At 48.2% G+C, this 21,223-nt stretch overlaps 2 protein-coding genes across 3 annotated transcripts in view; both read left to right on the top strand.

The window, feature by feature from the left end:
* The window catches only part of LOC142584794 (uncharacterized), a 76,002-nt gene that overhangs the window by 10,427 nt on the left and 44,352 nt on the right, over positions 1-21,223 (top strand). For both annotated transcript variants that reach the window (XM_075695064.1, XM_075695062.1), the window contains exon 4: positions 17,246-17,340. In XM_075695064.1, the coding sequence (XP_075551179.1) occupies positions 17,246-17,340 (95 nt within the window). The remainder of the gene's footprint in view (positions 1-17,245; positions 17,341-21,223) is intronic.
* LOC142584795 (uncharacterized) lies at positions 1,033-9,646 on the top strand. Its single transcript, XM_075695065.1, has one exon. It carries the CDS (start codon positions 1,977-1,979, stop codon positions 3,612-3,614), a length of 1,638 nt encoding a protein of 545 aa, XP_075551180.1. The 5' UTR covers positions 1,033-1,976; the 3' UTR covers positions 3,615-9,646.

Below are 21,223 nucleotides of genomic sequence, written 5' to 3'. Positions count from 1 at the left end.
GTTTTTGCCTCTGTCCACGGGCAATGTGCACCGCAGGCCTCCAGTAGGGTGCCTTGATGTGCCCGCCCCTGGGCATGGCTCATCGAGGCACCGAAGCCTTTGGCAGCGGTGGTGATCACTCCGAATGTCCGTCTTAACTAAAGAGCACGTCTGAGGCAGTTTGTCCTAAGCAAATTTTTTTTGCATTGAGTCTCTGGAAAACCAAACGTTTTCATGTTCGTTATATACAAGAATTCAACTTGACTGAGCTCGTCTTAACGAGAGTTCTCTGTAATTTGGACGGATTTGGCAGCATGTCAGTTAATTCGGACAACTCTCCGAGCTTAGCGAGCGCGGAGCACCTTAAATGTGCAATGAAACAACGCAGAAACGGCATTAGCACCCACCAGAATGAAACGGTGGAGTTTGCATCGCTGTGAACATTAGTGGAAATCGTACGTGGATGCGTGATTTACAGCAATGCCAGAATGCTTCGTGTCTATATGTGTCGTTAAAGCCTTTATTTTTGTGTTTACAGCCGAGCATAGTACCATGTTGCCCACATGCCTTCATGGCTGCGTAGTCGCCATCAATGATTCTGTCGAAAGCAGCCACAGTTTCGTCTGCAGTTGCAGAAAACTGTAGTTTTGTTCAGACTCGCTGCGTGCGTCGGTTGCATGCCTTTAGAACCGCAAGGTCGCCGCCCTTGATTGCATCGACAGTGGCTGTCGTTTTGTTCACAGCGGCTGAAGCAAACTGCAGTTTTGTTTTTACTCGGTGCAAGGCTGTCAAGGAGGAAGAACACGATCTGCATCACGATGGGCGGCGACACTGGCGTAAAAATAATCGGGATGTTCGCGTGGTAGTAAAAAGTATGCCTCTGAAGACGAAGCTGCGCGCTGCGGCCATGCTGGGAAGAAAGTCGTGAGGCCTTCCTCACGGCGTGCTCTAATCAGTCAAGAGAAGACCCGAGTTGCAGCTTCCACACTGATTTTGTGCAAAATAGAAATGGGATTTGCCGCGGGGATCAACTCGGGAAAAACGACCAAAAAATCGCTTTTTAGAAAGTTGCAGATTTCGAATGTTTGACCCCTTTTCTATAATATTTTCAAGTATTTCCGCTGAAAACGACTGCTAAGTACCATAAATAAATATATACGTAAGGCAATACAGCGAAAATTTCGTGAAAATCGGTGGAACAGTCGCGGTTTTCGAGCGTCCCTAGCTCCGGAACGGCAGTACGCAGCGCGGCCATGCTGGTACCGTTGAAGAGAGTGCTTCTTCGCCTTTTGACTCCTCTCTTTCATTTCCTGATAGAGAGAAGAGCAAGCCCAAAAAAATAAAAAGTCTGAAGGTCGTAGAGCTGCTTGTCACAGCCGCTGATTGGCTTGCTTCGTCACGTGCGTTCTATGAGGCGCCCCATTGGCCGAGTCTGGTAGCGAGCTGCTGCGGCGTCTGCTTCTCCCGTTTCTTCGCGCGCTGGCCGCTGCCTTTGTATACGCGTTGGATGCTCGAGGTACGCTGCCGCTTCATCGCTTTTTTCGGTTTTGAGTTTTTTATTTCATTTTCTGGTTTCGAGCATGACTGGGCGGACGTGGACGACGAAATTCGCTACCAAGCACCGCTTCGGCAGCCGCAAGCGCAAGCCACCGAACATCCGAAGGACAAGTAGGCCTAGCGGAGATGCGTCCGCGCACGAGCTTGCAAGAGAGACTGTCGACGCATTGCCGGGCAGTTCGCGGGCTGTTACAGCCTTGTGTTCCAGTGGTGACAATGCCGAACTGATAACGACCTTTTCCGATGCTTTCGGGCCTTCGACGTCCTGTGAATGCCCCGCGACGTACCCCGATTGTGCCACCGCCGTCACCGAGATGGACGACGAAAGTGCGGTCCAAGCGCGTGCGTCTGTCGGCCGTGAGGACGAACCGTGCATCAGCAACGGCCGCACCATACAGTCGCATCATGAGCCACAATTCATCTTGTAGGAGGAGTTGAATATGACCGCTGCCTCTGTCCGCGTGTCACTTGTTTCGGTGCCGGCAACAGAACGGAAGATAGGGTTGACGGCTGGAGGAGCATGCTCGGTGGCGACGGACTCAAGCGAGTTTTTGCTTGTGCAAGTTGCCGTACTGAATGCACTTCTCAGCAAAACACGGTGCCATCAGTGCTTCCAGCCGGGGAGAGCGGTAGTGCCGGGAACCAGGCTTGGCCTTGCCGTGAAGATGGTTTTACATTGCTCAGCATGCGGTGCTTCGGAAACACAGTGGTCGTCGCCAAGAGAAGAAGGAAGCCGGGCCTTTGAGGTGAACCTGAGGTCCATGCAAGCAATCAAAAGCATAGGGAAAGGTGCCACTGCCCTTACAGACTTTTGGTCTGTGATGAATGTTTCGTACAGGGGGCTTCATCAGAAGACATTTCAAGGGCACCTGAAAGCGAAATTCAGGCCTGCTGCAAGCAAATCTGCAACAAACGCGTGCACTGATGCTGTAGCAGCTGTCAAAAGAGTCTACACCGAAATGGACCCAACATTCCATGAGAACATCACAGTCATTTATGATGGCACGTGGATGACTCGGGGTCATAGTAGCCACATTGGTGTAGGGGCTGTGATTGAATTTTACAGTGGCTTGGTGCTGGACTTCCTAGTCCTCTCGAACTACTGTCATGGGTGCATGTTGGGGCCAAAGCCAGGTGACAGTGACTATGATGTGTGGAGGCAGGCACATCAATGTCAGAAGAACACGGACGTGAAATCCGGCAGGATGGAGGTGGAGGCGGCACTTGAGCTCTTTCGTCGCTCCTTGACAAAGAATGATCTGCGTTACACCAATATTGTGTGCGATGGTGATAGCTGGACGTACTTGGCGCTTTGTGAGGACCAAACCTACGGGTTTATCCAGTTCTCTAAAGAGGACTGTGTAAATCACGTTGAAAAAAGGATGGGGACAAACTTGCGCACTTTGGTCACTAAGAGCAGTAGAGACCAACCACTTGGTGGCCGAGGGGGCCTGACACAAGACCTCATAAAGAGGCTGACCAGCTACTACGGAATGGCCTTGAGAGGGAGCGAGGATGTGAAGGACATGGAGAGAGCAGTCATGGCAACGTTTCATCACGTCACCTCTACAGATGAAGAACCGCACCACGAGCTCTGTCCTGTGGGCCCGACAAGTTGGTGTAGGCATCGAGCAGCAGAAGCAAAACAGGAACCGCAGCCTGCTCACAAGTACAGGTTGAAACCGCATGTAGCTGAGGCCATGTTGCCAGTTTTCCAGCGTCTCTCTGAGCCTCAGTTGCTGGAACGTTGCAAAGGAAAAAAAACTCAAAACACAGCAGAAAGCCTGCACTCCGTGATTTGGTCAATCATGCCAAAGGATAAAAATGCTTCCCTGATTGCTGTAGAGACAGCCGTAAGTGAGGCAGTGTGTCGCTTCAACAGTGGCACCCTTCGAGCTTACACGGAGTTTTGCACCTCGCTTGGCGTGAAACCTGCAGGACATGGACTCCGTCGAGTGGCCGAGAAAGATGCCTTGCGCAAAAAGAGGGCACAGAAAGCCCATGAAGAAAAGCATAGAAGATTCAAGAAGCCAAGAGATGTACCTGACACCTGCAACTACAAGGCCGGTGGTTTCTAGTCGAATAAACATGGCCCAAAACTTCGAACACCTTTTTCTCAAAACTTTTTTCTACCACCAAGGTCAGCTTGCAAAGCCAATATCTCAGCCACCATTATGAATATTTTTACACCGTTTGTTTTGTTACACTCATTGTGCACCACTGCACACAGTGACATGTTTTGTTTTCAAAATAGTTGCTTTAATAATTTGTTATCTTTTGTTTTCACAGTCGATATTTTCATGCAACTGAAGTAGCTGCAAAAGAACGAAAATATAAAAAAATTCTGTTAGGCTAAAAAAATTACAGGAATGTCACTGTGTGGAGGATACATATAGGAGTGCTATCAATGTTTGTTTGAACTCCTAGCATCAATATACAGGTGTGCAGGCATTTTGCAAAAATGAAAGCAGACCAATTTTGTAAACAAAAAAGTACTTCAGATATTGCAGCCATATTTTCACCATATTTTCACAGTTTTGTTTATGTGATATTATTAACATCTGTGCAAAATTTCATCAAAATCGGCTGGTAAATAAAAAAGTTAGCTTTGATCCCCATATCCCCCCTTAATTCTGGCATCTTTTTTTTTTCGGTCCCATGAAATCCGAATTAATGAGGTTTTACTGTATATCCACATGTTATCAAGATAGAACAACTGTCCTTCAGAGAGTAATAGTTACACAAAGTGACTAATTGTTTTCAGAATAGGAAATCTGTCTACGTAGCATGGAGTCTGTTAACACAAGATGTTACAATGCATGGCTTTGTAGTGTTATTCAGTTTCCAGCAAGACAGGGCACCACTGCTGCCGTGAAAGGCCATGGCTCTGCAATGGACCTACACAGGCTGATGACAAAGACTACGGCCACTTGCAAGAACCCTAAGGGGTGTTCACTAGGGGACTTCTGTTGAAGATGAGAAGAGGGGTCATCACAGACGTCGTTTTCGACAAGCCTCCTTACTCTCTCGCCTGCGAGCAGCAAGGTTGCCAGCCGCCACTGAGCAGAAGCACGCACCAAGGCTGGACACTTGCTCCTCCCCGGATGTCGGGGAGCATTTGTAGCTTGGGAAGAAGTGCTTCCTTGGCTCCACAGAGAGGTCCCTTAGGCTGCACTGATTGACAGAAGCGTCATCACCACGTGGTGCGAGGAGGTGGATTTCTCCCTTGTGTGAACACCCTTGTAACGATTGTTGCACACCTTTGGCACTTCAGCAGGATTATGGTGCAGAGTCCCAACTGGGGGATTTCCTCACGATGTTGCTGCAGTTGTTTGGCAGCCCACCATTCAACGTCGCCGTTCATCTGTGTGCCAGATCTGCTCACCATTTCATAACACCAACTGCTGGTGCAAGGGCCAGCAACACTGTGCAGTGATGTACAGACGCCAGGTGCATAAAGAAAGCATCAGATGCACAGCTCTCAGCATGCAAAGTGTGTCATACTTGCCACGTACTTGTTGGCTGTACAGTTGCGAGTTGGGTGCACGCTTCATCTGTTACTGTTGGCAGTCCTTGCACTAATGCAAAGCACAGTTCTCCCTCGTTTACGATGTTCTTGCGGTTACCTATAAGCTACACATATGAACCTGATAAAGTTAGGTTGAGTCAGCTTGTTGGACCAAGGACCAGTTTTCTGTTTCGTGTAAGCTTTGCTAGTGGGTTGAAGCTTTCGTGTCCATTCCACCCTCGGTGGCTTGCCAAGATAACTTTGGGTGTTGCTCACAGTGATACGACACCAATGCTCCGTTCGCCGCACCGCTGCTCTCCACATAGTCCAATGAACGCAGCATGAACAGCCGTTGGATGCTGCAAGAAATGTTCACTTTAACATTGCATGGAGGCAAGGGGACAAACTGAATTTTGACAACTTTGTTTTCTGTTTTGCAACATAGTGCGTGTATCACGTCAAAAAAGTTGAGGAAGAAGCCATGTGGTGCTCAAGTCTCTGTAGCCATGCATTGAATGAAGTCTTGTGAGCTGGTTTTCTCGCACAACACCCACATGGTTCTGCGGAATACTGGTGCTGCGAGTACGTGCGAGTAATAAAATCTGTCGGGTGCTTCGGTATATCCAAAATTTGTTTCAGAGGCACTGAACTCACCTAAAATCATCTTATTTGCGCTAAAAATATCCATCGTAGTTTCAATTGCTTAATTTGTCCTTTCTTTTTCGAGTCGAGGATAGGTTCTTTCAGCTTCTTTCGACTTCCAGATTTTGAAGAGGGAGTGTTCTGTGGTATCCCAAAACGAGTGGCAACATCCTTTTTCCTGCTTGTCAAGACCTCGTGCAAGACACCCGCCTTGTCCTCAAGCAATAGGGCATTGCATTTAGCCCTACCGCTACTCGTGCTTGTCACTTGCTACACAATGCAGGGAAGGGAGCATTGTTAACAGTAAAAACACCGAATCGGGCACTGGTGGAAGGCATCCGCACAGTAAGCAACTATGCTGCTGCACAATCCACCGACACATGTTCCGCGTGGTGCCTCTGATGGACTTGCCAAGTTATGGCCTTGGACATCTCTCGGTGTGTCTCAAAGGCCATGACTAGCTATGTTCGCTGATGCCAAAGCAGAGGCTGTTCTGCTTTGGTGATTCCCCTCTGGCACACGGCACGCGATTTTAAAGGTGCGCTTGCAAAGAACTGCATGTAATTCATTTGACCACTGGCGCCCACGGTAGTTTCTGTTATTGTCTCAGTATTCCTTTGTGAGAGCTGTGAAATTTTCCTATACAGTAAAACCTCGTAACGAAGTTGAAGGGAGGGGTCATAATTATTCCGTTATAACCATTAGTTCGTGATAGCCACTGTCTATTTCTATCCACAATTAGCAAGCAAGAGAGGATGTACTGAGCACCAAATCTCGCAGCAGCCCACCACGTGAAAAATAAAACTGCTGTCGCATGGAAAAAAATGTCAAAAAAAGAAACTGCAAGGAATTGGTACTTTATTTGGGCCAAACGGCTCATCACTGATTGATCAACAGCGCACCAGTTGGCGGTTTACTTCGCAGAAAAAGAGTTCTTGATAGATTTTTGCTGCATCTTCTTCAGGTCAATGATGGCTTTTTCAGCTGCAGCCACTATTTCGAGTCCGTCCTAGCTGTCATCGTGAGCGCCAGAGAAGTGGCACAGCAGGTCTACCGCATCCAGCGTTTCTGCAGGCATCGGTACGTTGGGTTCACCAAGATTAGGGTCCGGGCTCTCATCGACACATTCGTCACTGTTGTCATTAGGCACCCCCGTCACTGCGTATACAATTTCCACCTTCGTTAGCTCTTCCATCGTCACCGCGTCAGCGTCGACACTGACGTACGTGCAGAAGGTGTCGCAGTCGGGCACAGCGCTGGCGTCAAAGAGAGCGTCCCACGACACTGGGGCTTGTTTGCCCACGGCACCCTCATTGGTGGCGGCACCGAGATCTTTGCTGTAACCGCCACTGCTGATGACAAACAAGGTGTACCGGAAGCAATTGGCAATCGTGCTTGCCGGTACACCCATCCAAGCAGCCTGTAGCACCTCGATCGCTATGTACAAGTCAACCGTGGACTCGCGTTTCATGCTCATATTGAGCAGAATCCGGTTGATCACACGCTTGCGGTAGCCCAACTTAAAGTTCGCGATAACTTCTTGGTCGAGTGGTTGCACAACTGCAATGCAGCTTGGCGGCAACAAGCATAGCTCAACATTTTTGAGCACAGCGGCAGTGTGGCGGTCCGTGCAGTTGTCCAGTACGAGGCGTATCTTCCTGTTCAACTAGCCCAGCCGCTCGTCCCACTCCCGCACGCATTGTGCGAAAATTTCTCTTGTCATCCAAGCCTTACGGTTAGAGACATAATTCACTAGGAGCTTTAGTTTGCCTTTGAAGCATCGTGGTGATGCACTTTTGCCAACCACGAGGGCCGGCACCTTTTCCGACCCATCCATGTTGGCACAAAGCAACGCTGTTACGCGGACCTTGCTCTTGCCCCCTGGCAACGTTCACCTTTGAGGGCCAAGGTTATTTTGCGACAGCATCTGGTAGAACAGGGTTGTCTCATCTGCGTTGAACATTTCCTTGGCACTGTATTTTTCTAGCAGCTGTCTAACGTTTGTCTCCACCCATACCACTGCAGCTTTGGGGTCAGCAGACTGCGCTTCCTGCCGCCAGCCGACACTCGCCACAAAATCGTTGTGCCCCATGATGCACGCGAAGTCCCTCGCTTTGCACTGCAACAGTGCCCCACGCACAGGAGGGCTCCTTGCTCTTGCGTCCAAAAACCACTTGAAGACCGCCTCCTCTGCAGCTTCGAAAGCGGGGGCTTGCAGCTTCTTTCTGTCGCCTTTTACGCCACGTGCGACAGCACTGGCGGCATCTTCTTTGCTGCTCAAAATCGTCGACACCGTGCTCAACACTGGGCCAAAATCTTCCCCCGCTTTCTTCTTCACGCCGAGCTCAACGGCTTTCAGCGTAGCCACCTTCTGCTTGATTGATATCATTTTGAACTTCCATTTGCCGTTGTCCATCTCCTTTCTGGCAGCGGGAACTCGCACGAACGAACTGATAGTAACGCTAATATTGTTGATGCACACGGAGGCAACGACAAGCAACAACAAAACTGCAGTCGGCGACGCCCCACGCATGCAGCGGAAGAGCGGGCGGGTCCACCAGTTCCACGGGAAAGGGGAGGCCGGGAGACGCGATTGTCGCATGCTATAAGACATTAGCCTCACTGGTACCCATATGGTCAGTGAATGCTCATTGTGGAAAAAAAAAATTGCCGACGATTACATTACTTCCTAATGCGAAATTTGAGCACAGCTCTTCAGTTCCGGCTTTTGTATATACTGAGGCAAATAATTTGAGCAAGGCAGGTATGTGCAGCTATAACTTTTTAATTTTTCACTTCTTCAAGGAACACTCCACTCCCAATTCTTGATTGTCATGAAGGTAGCATTGTGGTTGTAGAATAGATGGATATATGCTAGACTTGCTGCACCAGTGCCTGGTTCGGTGTAGCGCACCTCTGGACTCTGGAGAGGCGACGGCGCTGGGCCTCTGCTTGGGCAGCTCGTTTAGCAGCAGCAGCAGACGAAGGACTTCCACCGGTTGCCTCCCTCGTGGCACTGAAAGAACTGGCTCAGAATAAACTATGTATATAGGCAGACGGATTATATTAAACATCGTTACAATATAAACTGTCTGTGAGCCTGGGTCAATCCATCTGGTGCGGAACATTTCGCACCAGCCACCGCAAACAGAGTGTACCGTATTTACACGATTGTAAGTCGACTCGAATGTAAGTCGACCCCCCCATATCGCTTGACCGAAAAAAAAGAAAAAGAACCGAGGGCGCATTTAATAACGAAAATTTATTAGTAGCCAACATGGTCACTGGACTACTCGTCTTCACTAGTGCTGCCATTGTCATCGTTGCTGCGGTCCCACAGCGCGTCGTGGTCCAGCGAAATTTCAAATTTGGCAAACGACCGCACCAGGACATCTTGCAGAACAGCAGCCCACGCCAAATGCACCCAACCACACGCAGCCGTCAGGGAGGCTCTTTTGACAGGTCCGGTTGGCGTAATTTCGCAGTCTTCTGCCGCCAGCCACTCGTTGTACTCACGGCGGAGCAGAACCTTAAAATTAAGGCGAAGGTCCGGGCTTGTTTCATGACCATGTCGCACTTCAATGGCAGGGACCGATCACGCATTTCAGCGACGTACGCCGCAAGCTTAGCCTACAGCTCCGGAAAGCGTCCAGACTTCGGCACGTGGGAAATTTCTCACTTGCCGCCACAGGGTGAAAATTTCGCTTCGCTGCAGTCGCCTCTCGCACCACCCGTTTAGAAACATCGAAATTGCGGCCCGCTGCGCAGTGATTTGTTTCTTCGGCGTAAAGGATGGCAGCTCTCTTGAACGCTGCTGTGAACGAGTGCCGAAAGATTAGTGGGCCTGCAGCACTCGTGACGACTGGGGAAGCATAGAAGTAGCACGTAGCCGGCAGTCAAGTGGAGCGCATCAAAAAGTTGGTCAAACCAATACCAATGCCTTTAAACAGAGAAAGAGAAACCCGCGAGCAGCGTCTGCTATTCCATGAACTACCGATACTCCCCGCAAGCGCCGCCGTTCTGAGGGTGCCGCCGCAAATGGGAACAGCGGCGCTTCCATCAACTATCGACACCCCCCCGTGAGTGTTGCATGTACTGTAAGACTCTCAAAAATGTTGAAAAACCCTTCCGAAAAGCGAACAAACACGCGGGAAAGCGAAAAGATACGGGTAGGGCGATAGAGCAAACATAAAATTGTAACTATGTTGTAGCTCTCGTTGGTATCGCTTTTTTTTTGGCGGGCCATGTTCTGGTTTCGATTGTAAGTCGACCCCCCAACTTCATACTTTCAAATTTCAAAAAAGGGGTCGACTTACAATCGTGTAAATACGGTAGCTTCACGCAGCTGCCTCAGTTATCGGGAGGTTGTGGGAGGCAATGCGTGTGGGAGGCAATGTTGTGCGGCGAAGAGGCAGCAGCGACTGACGCGGCTAGCAAGTCAACTGAAGGTGGCTTTGCATTTCAGATTGGGAAGCGCGCACCATGACCCACTGATGCCGAGCTAGAGCTCAGCAACCTTGGGGGCAACTGCGTGCAGTGGCCACCACGGAGGAGAGGAAGGGGGAAAGGAGTACACACAGTGGCGAATGGCGGTGGTTATGCTTTTTGGCTTGGGCAGCAGCACATGATCGATATCAGCCGCCACCGAGCCGGCGCTCTGATTTCCGTCGCACAGGGGGCGGCATTGGAGGAGCAAAGAGAGCAAGGGTCGCGCCGTGCGCGAGAGAATGGCGCAACGAGCATGCGCAGCTGGAGCGGTGCGCTGGCCCCGGCTACGGAGCTGGTTATGGCGAGGCACGACGGTGCCTGTGATACGCAAGAAACGGGCTCCAAAGAGTTGCGCTCTAAATGAAGGTTCGTTAATTTAACTTTGTTAACATGAGGTTTGCAATACATTGGCATCCATTGGAATTTCAAGGGGAATCACGATTGCTTCATTATATCCATTAGTTTGTTATATCCTGTTTCGTTATAATGAGGTTTTATTTTATTGAAATCGCACATAAATACGTTTTGTTATAGTTAGGTTAAAAACTCATTGTGTTCAATGGATGTGAAATTATAAAACCTTAATTTACAGTAAACCCTCGTTAACACGAGCTGTGATCTCCCTAAATATCGGTAAAGTTGAAAATCTTCATTGACTCGGTGTCAGCTCTGCGTATTTTTCACCTCTTGTCTCAAGAATGCCTTTGTGTCACAACTCCAGATATCTTGAAATGTCGACTGTGAAAATGTTGGGGGAAAAGCCACTACACATGTTTCCATACTTTGTGCACAGCTGCGAAATCGCAAAAAAAAGCGGCAGGACCCAAATTCTGTAGCGAATTCCACTTCGTTCTAAACCACCGCTCTTGTATTCTTATTATCCACCTTTCATGGCCGGCCACAATCCCATTCACAATGCGGGCGGCACGTCACCCTGACCCCCTGACAAAGCGCGATAAACGCAAGAACGTACATGTGGCCTCTGAAACATGCATGCTGAAGTGTGCATGGAGGGTCATCAGTTTGCTTATTCGCCATGCTTTGCGTTTCTATGTTTGTGAATTCGTGCCCTGCACTAGTCGCAAGGGAGGAATTTTTGATGCCGTTTCTTATTGCACTTCGTCACGGGTCATAGCGACGCTCCGCCTGCGTTACCAGTGGGATAAGCCAGCCGAGAATGCCAGATTAAAGAGTGGCATGTAATCGAGCGGAAGGCATGGCTGCGGTGTTCTTTTGGCCGGGAACACCGCGCTGGGGCGGTGTTCCCGCCAAATACTTTTATGGTATACATGCAACAGCCTGTGCTTGGCCCTGTGCAAGGGTCCCTGTTGCCCGTAGAGGCTTGACATGTATAAGCACCAGCTTGTCTAAAAAATTTTTGTCATTTTTTGTAACTCTGAGGCGACAGGGCTATATTTGTTATATTGAGGAAATTATTATGTTGCAGTTCATTGTTATCCTAGCTACACTTGAATCTAGGCCAGCTCCTATTCTAAGCCCACTCCCGAATGTCCAAAGGCAAAAAAAAAAAGAAAAAAGCTTACCTTGAATGTAGGCTAAATAAAAAAAGTGAGGACTGCATTCACAAAGTGAAAATGGCATTTATTGAATAATAAACACGCCGAGCTCGTTCTATGTCATGATCGTTGCTTGCTTCTTTGCTGTCATCTTCAAGCAGTAAATGCCATCCTCGTTGCGGCACATTCAAAAAAGAATCTCCTATTGCCCCCTTCAACAACAGACATTTTTTCTCATCTATACCAAAGTCCCGCCCGGCTTGAACATTTGATGATGCCTCTGCGGCTAGCACAACTTTGCGTTTAAAAAATGCCTGTTTAATGCCGTTACGATAATGCCACGCTGCGTGCCGATATGACACAGGTCAAAATGGTGACGCTGCTCGTGTACTTCAGTTGGCTACTGGTGCAGCTCGTAGCAGCTGCGGTACTGACTTTTCTAGATGGCGTTAGCTATGCACCATATTTATAATATTCGATTAAAAACTGCCGCGTTTTTTGAAATCCTCAAACCTAAGCCAACCCTAGAGTTTGGTATAGGACAATTTAAAAAGAAAAAAGAACTGTCAGCTTAGATTCGAATAAGTACGGCGTATTGAAGTTTAGCTACACCAGCCTATGATTTCCTTCCATTCAGTGACCACTTTACCAGCTTTGTTCACAACAGGCGGTTAGGACCGTCTTTCGAACAACTCACACCAGCATCAGCACACTCTATAGTCGTATTGATTACATTGCTGGGCCAAAACATTCCTCAAGAGTTGGTGGCTGAAAGTGACCGTTCGGTGCATAGTCGATGCAGGATTTCTTCACAGCAGCTGGATGGCACTTTGAATGCAGGGAAATATCCCTGCCGCTGAAGTCAAGGGTACATGTTACAGCCTGAGTGGCGCTGGCTTTGTTCACAACATTATCTTTGCGACGTTGTTTGCATCTGAAAAATGTGATGAGGCACCATATTGCATTCAAATCTCCGATCGCCGCTACTCGGTAACTGTGGTACAGGAAATTTCTAATAATTTAGGTTTGACAAGTAGGACATGTGGAAAATTGGTTGTCGCCCAATCATAAACTGCATCTTATCTGCAAAAGTTGTCTTGCCTCAGGAGCCGTTAATGAGTTTCCTTGCAGCTGTAGTCCACAGTGTGTATTTGAAATTTTTACTGGGACGGCGATTCATACTGAACTTTCTTTGATTAAACTTGCATGCGTAAGCTTCTACGGATCTCTCCTTGTTCTGATGGTTTCGGGTGCCCCTAACCAACTCACGGAAAAGCAGTTTGCATCATTTGACTTCCTTTATCTCTTCGTGACTCGCCATGCAGGTAACACTTCCTTACTTTTGCTTAACGCGTTCTTGAGAATAATAACTGTCATACGAGAGTAGCACAGCCTTCAGGTATTTTAGAGTGCGTTCTGTGCACGATTCCATTAGTTGATACTATTTAATCTTGGGAGGAAATTGTGTACTTTTGTGCTGCTGCTGTGAGCACTGATAAAGGTGAACACCTTGACCGGGCAAGGGGGGTGGTGATCAGACATGCAAAGAACAGGCCTGATGACGGCACTGGGTATGTGGGAGGCAACTAGCTGCGAAATCTGTTCTGTGCTTGAGTACGAGCGTCTGATAACTCCAACTGTCATACAACTGTCCAGGCAGTTTGTTGTTTGTCCGGCATCCTGTTCTACACTGCATTTCGTTGGAACTTGCTGGAAATCACTGGTGTGCGGCTCTTGGTAAGAGAAGTCCAACACTGGATTTTGTGCCTGTTTATGCCATGCGGTTCCTACTTCCGTCGCAATCACCACTCGTGCAGTCACATTCACTAGCACTTCGCATACTTAATGTGCTCACAGAACACAGCACAAGGCGTGCGAACATCAGCCAAGCTATATCAAACGGTGGCTGTCCGTGTCTGTATGTTGTTGCCACTGGTAGGCGTGACATCATGCCTGTTGGCGCGCAGACCAATGCGGGTTGACTTGCAGCCAATGCGAGCCTGTCAACCTTTGAATAGGACAGCTATGCGTTCACAAAATATGTGATATGATCACTGTGTTTCGGAGTGATTGTGTGTCCTCGATGCAATTCCGATGGGGTCTTCATCTACTTAATGTGTTTGTTCAGTATTCTTTAGTACCCTGCCTACATGGGGCACGTTGGATGATTGAGCCCAATCAGGATTGAATTTGTCTGTCATGATTGGCTCGCTTATGCAGCTTGCACAATGAAGCCAATCGTGATCGAGAAATCTGATTTCAATTGAATTCGGTCACAGTTGAAAGTGCCCTATGTGACTGGTGCACAACAAAGCCTACTTCTATGGCAACACTCATTTTAGTTATTATTTAAGTTGATTTTTCTTATGTTGCTAACTTTCACAAATGCTGAGCTTTTGCTCATGATGGTGGCGCTACAATTGATTGGTCTCATATTTTTTAAAGACACCAGCAGCCGTTGAGTCTCCCAGGTAGCAGCGATACAACTCGTGCAAGTCTGCAAAATTAAGATACATTCACACCAATGAGCCGCAAATGTCGTGCAACTAAGTTGGAAACATTTGCAATGGTCGCTTGGTGGAAAATCCTATCATCTCACGTCTGTCGCATGCCGCACACGTTCTCAGCTCCGCGACTGGCATCGCAACACTGCTGGACCAATCGGAGCTACAGGAGCAGGACGTTGGAATGGACTGACGGTTATCTGATACAACAATCACAGCGTGAGCAGATGTGAGTGACGGCTATTGCGAGGTGTTGCGGTTTGGATGACAGGCAGGTTGCACATGCCTATGTTTACACCGGTTGCCTTGAGTCTCTTCTTGGTCGCGAGTTGTGGGCAGTCGTGCTACTTGTGTCAATCACCAGTGTGAATGCACGAGCCCATTGGGGAATATCGGAGGCAGTTGACTCGATAACCATTTAAATGTGCCCATGTGACATGTGTATAACACTTTGAAGTGCTTGATATGGGCCTGATAGCGTGCGAGCAGTGATCGGTCATGCCACAATTTGTAGACGTGTGGGTAGATTATGTGTGGGTAGACATGTGGGTGTGGGTCATAGCTATTGGCTTTGATCACGTTTGACATAGGGCTAAGTAGTCTACTACCCTTGCTGTCAAAGTTGCGAGACGCTGAACAGGTGTGAATACAATTAGGTGTGATGTTGCTGCTGACCTTCTTGCAGCTGTAGTGTTATTCTGCTGCAAGGGTGCATGCCACAGTTGGGAAGAGTCCTGCAGTGGTTGGAGAAAGTGACCTGTCAAAGACCCTCTTCAGCAGCCAAGCTGTTGACGGGAGTATCAATAATGACCGATCATTTAAATTCAAGTTACAGGCTGTATTCAACAGCGGTACCGCTGGTCGCCTCGTGTATCACACCTGTTTCCGTGACACGGTCCTCGGTAAAATGTAGGCAGACGTCGTCTCTACCCACTGCCAACAGTTGATTTGGAACTTGGAGCAGAAGGTGCCTACTTGGCATTGATGACGGATTTGTATTATTCCAGCTTGCTACCAGCTTAGAGGCTGCTGTTTGTAGGTGGTTGGGGGTGGTGGGCCAGATGGATTGGTATTTTAGCCTGTCTGGGATTCCTAGAGTGGTGTGTGACTGTTTATACTGTTTTTTTTTTTAATTTTATCTTGCACTGGTGCTTGAAAGGCCAAGCTTGTGCAGTGAAGTGCCATTTGGTATGGCGTGCGCGTAGGCTTGTTGCAACATGGTTTTTTATTTGTGCAGGTAGCTGTTTGGGGAAAAGTATCTTTCTCTTGTTCATACACCATCGGTGCTACGGGAAGAGGAGTAAGCTGTGAAATTAATTGTTTTTACCCTGCCTGTGATGGGCAGAGGCAACAACCTTGACTGCCTGTTATGGTGGCTCAGCAGCTATAGTGTGTTGCTGCTGACTGAGAGATTACTGGTGTGATCTTGAGCTTTTATGGGTGCATTCTAGTGGAGGCACTGCGTGAAAATTCTCACGTGCATAGTTGTAGGTTCCCATTAAACGAACCCTGGCACTTTTGTCCAGCGCAGCTTCCCTTGTAAGATAATGTGCAGTTTTAGGATGCTAGACCTCGAGTATCGATAACCTCTCTCTGTACTGGTTTGCGGAGATGTGAATAGCCGTTTATGGATCAGTACAGGAGTGGCAAAGGTCATTCTCGCATCTGTTTGCCACGTTTGGCACCATTGAGGTATTGAGGCACTGCGGCGTCGTAGTTGCTCTGCCAACATCTGGGCATGAGATGCGAAAGATTTTGCGGTAATGGGTCTTGCACAGTCAAGTCTTTAAATTGAAAACAGATGCTTGGGTGCACTTATGTCTGAGTGATCTCCAGGCATATAAAATTGCTGGGTAGGGCATGTCAACAGACTTGTCCTGTTCGCAGGCTGGCACCACTCAGCCATATACTGTTTGTTGTAGACCAATGACAGCACAATGACCTAGTGTCCTGCCTTCTCTGGAACTTTTCAAACTTCATGCGCTGCTAGATCCTTCAAAAGATTGGCAATCACATATTAGGGTGTCACTGGCCTCCGGAAAAAGCGACCACCACCATGCAGCGATCCCTCTGAAGACTTTGGGATGGGGACTGTAGAACCATGCAGTTCCCCACGTGTTGGAAAGTGGCATGGTTTCACAAGAGGTCTCATTGTGGAAAGAGTTGCCAATTCTGTCCTCTCATTCTTTATTACGCGCATGTGAGAGAGGGCGAAAGCACTTCGCAGTGATCGTGGGTAACATGTGACATTGCGTGTACTTTTTAACGGTTGGTGGTGTTGACAAGTTTGAGTTGGGGAAGATACCACCGTTTTAGGGCTGCACACCACCTTGGAGATTCAGAGGGCGTCGCAAAAGTGCCAGATCTCTGTGCTGGCAAACGTTAGTGCTTGGGAGTGGATGGTGACTGTCTGAGGAGGGCTTGCTGCATGGAGGAGAGGACAGGGTTTGTAGTTGTAGCGCGATTGGTTGCCCGAAGGCCAGTCTGCAAACATTTGTCTTCGATGTAGCGTCCTGAAGCACTGGCAATGGTGTTCGCAGTTGTATTAGTCGATGCTTGTTTGTCTGTCTGCCTGTAGAATAATACAACAGCTTCCCAGCTGTGAGCAGCACAGCTTGGAGAGTAGAGGAATACTGCAGCAAAGGGCTCGTTCCCTGCTGGCAGCTGAGGGTCATCGTGATTGTTCGGAAGCCGCTGTGATGTCCGTCGTACAATGCCCAGGCAGCTTCAGGTTTTTCTTAGCCCTCGAAAGGCATCTCGAACGCTGTTGCAGATAGCATTCTCAGCTGCCGAACTGCGGGCGTGCTGTAGCATGTGGGCATAGGAGTGCCGTCCAGCGACATTCACAGGGGCTCCTAGAGGGCAGCGGTGGGCGCTTATAGTTCTGCGGTCAGGACCCACAGTGTTGCTCCCTGGACCTGGGCTCTGCGATTAGGGGTGCAGAGACCCTCGCAGTGGGGAGCAAGCACACCTGACCTTCCTGACGGCGCCCGGGCTGTGCCTATCTTCCGAGATGCTCATGGTCTTCTCGCTTTTCTTCTGCTTGACAGCCAAGGTGAAAAGCTTGCTCCAGTCACAGCAGCAACAGCAGCAGCAGCAGCCATCTACAACCGCAAGTCAGCCATCGGCCACCGGTAAAGGGAAGGTAAAGCTCGCCACTCGTGCTTTTCTGGGGTTGCAGGGGGCGCGCGCCGTCACATGCGGCCTTCAGGTACCAAGTGTCCACAGTGCACCCCGAAGACACACGAGCCAAGTCGATAACACATTATTCGTGCGTACTTCACCTTGCGTCCCATTGCCGCAAGGGAGTGTGCTCGCTGAACAATACGTCGGGTTCGTCACTGCCTCTCTAATTTGGGTAGTGCATGGGTGCAGGCAGTTTTTTATTTATTCTCTGCCTACGCTGTGAGCTAGGTAAGATCCAGGGTGTTACCTTTTTCTGTTTTTTTTGCTCAGGTTTCAGCAATTCGAGTTTTACAGTGGCTGCGTTGTTAGAAATGACACAATATGTTCACCATTCATGACAACTTGGTGTTGTTTTTTCACAAGCCATTTGAAGGGAATGGTCATGCAATGACAAATACAGCGGGCATATTATTCTCGTCGAAAAAATTTCGCTGTTATTTATGAACTTCATTTTCTACATGCTTTCTACAGCCATTACCACTTACATTCGCCTTAGAAGGAATATGCCTTATACAGTGCATTTGTATTGTGACTGAATGATAGCACTACATTTGCATCATAACTAAATAAGACAGGTTCCTGAAGATTGCCGTTGTTTGCATGGTGTCTGCAGCTATTGCCTCATTTCTGCTTGGCTACTAACAATAATTTTTTCTAGCGTACATTGTCATAGCTTTTATTTAGTTTCTAGCATAACCTAGTTTATTTTTTGTTCTACATTCTGCTTAGAATGTTGAGCCTATAGCTAGAGTGTTATGCGAGTGCGTTTGCTGAAAGCATTTCAGTTAGTGCATTGCCAAAGTTTTTCGCAAGGGTGAATAAAGAATGAAATGTGTTTTGTCATTCAAAGTCCTGGATCTCCGAGTGGAGCGTGGGACATAGTTTGAGCCTTGCCTTTCTTTCTTCTTTTCTTTTTTTGCATGTGCAAAATGTCTGTGTCTTCTATGCGTAACCTTGCAAACCATGAACCTACACACTCTCTCAGCTTTCTGTCGTTCTAATATTTAAGAGTTTCTGGATGAGGATAATGACATTACATGTGATGTGACAAGTGGGGTTTTCCTTCCTAGTCTTCCTTGCAAAGTGCTTGGAAGAGGTTGTAGTGGCAGCAGCATTGGAATGCGTTGTTGGGCAATTTGGTTCATTGTATTTGGAAAGATTGGATACGCTTTGTAGATGATCACAAGGAAGAAGTGCCTGTCCCGTCTTCTTCCTTGTGATCATCTACAAAGTGCATCCAATCTTTCCAAAAAGCAGCATTGGAGTTGCATTAAATCAGTTGCATATGCTTGCATCCTCATGAGTGTTGATCACGACCTACTGTATAAAGAGCGACTTGCGCATCCCGTGGTCGCCTACAGCAGCGCGCGGCCGAAGAAATACCACGTGATCATTGGGTAGGGACCAAGGTAGAGGCCGCCAGTGCTCACCCTCATAGCAACGTCCGAAACGCTACAGCCCTGCCTTCAGGAGCACGGCGATGACGGTAAAAATTCGCAGAGGAGCTGCAGTAAACTCGGCATTTCACATTATTGACAGGGTGCGGCTAGAAAAATGCACGTCGATACATGCGATACATGCCCCAGATAATTGATATCTTCGCTGTTCAGTGCAATTAAACTACTTTGAAGGCGCGGCCGCTAGGATTGAAATAGTGTAATCCCTTGGAGCTTTTTTTTCCCTCATTGGTCTGCTAAAATGTTGGTTAGTGCTGTGCTGCCAATATGGTCTGGTGTGCACTATCTGCGCTAGCCGGGACCTGAGCGCGCCCGCACTTCATTCTAACGTAGGTTTCGCTAGTCCCGAGCCAGACGCAATGAACGCACTACGTACCGCTTTGCAGGGCCCACGTATTCCTTTGCTGCATTCGGCATGTTCACTGAAGTGACGTGCTGTTGAGTAGTTTTAATTGCAGTGCATGCCACAATCGTAAAAATGTGCTGTTATTAACGTATTTATTTACGCCGCTTTACCAAATCATAACGAAAGTCTAGCTTGAAAAATTCCAAGGGCGCTTTATTGTGCCATCACACAGATAGTCTTTACACTTTAAGCACTTTTCTGGAGTTGGACTTTTGAAACGAGTTGGACTTTTGAAACGCGGTGTTGACTATGCTAATCAACACCGCGCTTCGTCTGAATTGACTCCGTAAGCGTGTTTGGAGTCGGCGCAGGTGGCCACTGCCGCGCACTATGCATCGTCGTTTGACGTCCGCCGCAAGCGCGTGTTTATCGCGGAGGCCGACCATATAACCGCTTGCCAGAGAACAGGCATGCGCATTCAACATGGAAGGAGAAGAGAGTGATACTACCGATACAGAGAGCTGTGTTTATGGCTACAGAAATCGCAAGACAATGTGCCCAACAATGATGAATAAAGAAGTTTAATAATCCTGCATAACTTATGGTATATATCAGTGATAATTGGCAATTTGCATAACTACACAAGGCACATGTATAGCATAACCATAAGCTTACCAAAGCATATTCATAAGTGAAACCGTAAGTATAACGTACCATAGGCTAAATCATAAAGCATAACCTTATAAGCTAAACCGTAAGCATATCCATAACTTAAACCATAAGCATATCCATAAGTCAAAGCATATCCATAGGCTAAATCATAAAGCATAACTATAAGCTAAACCGCAAGAATAATCATAGGCTAAATCATAAAGCATAACTATAAGCTAAACCATAAGCATCACCAAACCCTTTCGCTTCGAGATGTCCAGGCTTAAACTGAGCTAAGCCCCAGCCAATTGTTTTTTTTGTTCAGGTTTCAACAATTGGTTCCTAATATCGGTCACGGGGAACTCATGAAATGAAATTCCTCTCGATGGTCAGCCGCTTGACTTTCACAACGGCATGCAGCAGTAAACCATCGTGCATGAAGAAGCTGCAAACGCGAAAGCCGGTGCCCACGGGTCTGAGAATCACAGTGTCACTGAAATAGAATCTGGTAATCAAGATCTAGCGACACCAACAGATCACCAAGCACTCAGCTAATCGACTGTATCGCGCGCGCGCGTTTGTGTCCTTCCGTGCTCTCACAGAAAATGCTTGCTGCCTGTGCGTGCAGCCGGCCACAGGGTTGGGGTAGATGGGGGTGAGCACTAGGGCCACTGTTCGCGGCAGCGGTTTGGAAAACTAAAAAAACAAGCAAAAGCAAATCAGTGGCGCTGGCGCAGTGCCGCACGCGCAGGTCGCCCCTTATACAGAAGGTCGTGGTGTTGATGCATCGCACAGCATGTGCCAGCATCGGGTAGATGTATCCTCGGACGGCTGCTTTCGGCGATATCGCTTTCGTTGTGTGCTTATTGGCTGGTTGAGTAAAATGGGATGAGCTGATTGGCTGGTTGAACACTATGTCACGCAAGGGTGATAATATTGCCGAACAAGAGCGTCCGAGAATACGTCCCACGAAAGCTGACATATTGATGGCATTTCCTGTCTGCTTGCTTCGAGGGCCTGTCAAGACCTACCAGTCAGCCCTGTCACTCTTCGTCACAGTGTTGGACAGGCATTTTCTAGCTATGTGTTGCGCTAAGACTGTCCAATATGGTCTCGCGAAAAGGTCCATTAGTGTAAAGAATAGGCAAGGCATTGCAGCAACGTCTATTGGGGTTTGTGTAAAAGGTTAGCTGCAGTTCCTGCAAAGAACATGGTGTACTGTATGGGCAAGGAATTGCATAAGCATCAGTTAGGGTTTGTATAGTACCCGTGTCACACGGGCACCCACAAACTCCTTTAGGATAAGGGAGCGCCTAAGGGAGTTCGACCTCAAGGATGTTGTGCTTGTGTCGCATGGCCAATAACAAGAAGCCGCCAGAGACCCAGTC

The sequence above is a fragment of the Dermacentor variabilis genome, chromosome 6, assembly GCF_050947875.1.
Source record: "Dermacentor variabilis isolate Ectoservices chromosome 6, ASM5094787v1, whole genome shotgun sequence".
Classification (NCBI taxonomy): Eukaryota; Metazoa; Arthropoda; class Arachnida; order Ixodida; family Ixodidae; genus Dermacentor; species Dermacentor variabilis.
This window is presented reverse-complemented; position numbering and strand designations above follow the sequence as displayed.

What these genes read in the sequence shown, in the direction of transcription:
- LOC142584795 (XM_075695065.1), top strand. Translation starts at nt 1,977, where the DNA reads ATGACCGCTGCCTCTGTCCGCGTGTCACTTGTTTCGGTGCCGGCAACA.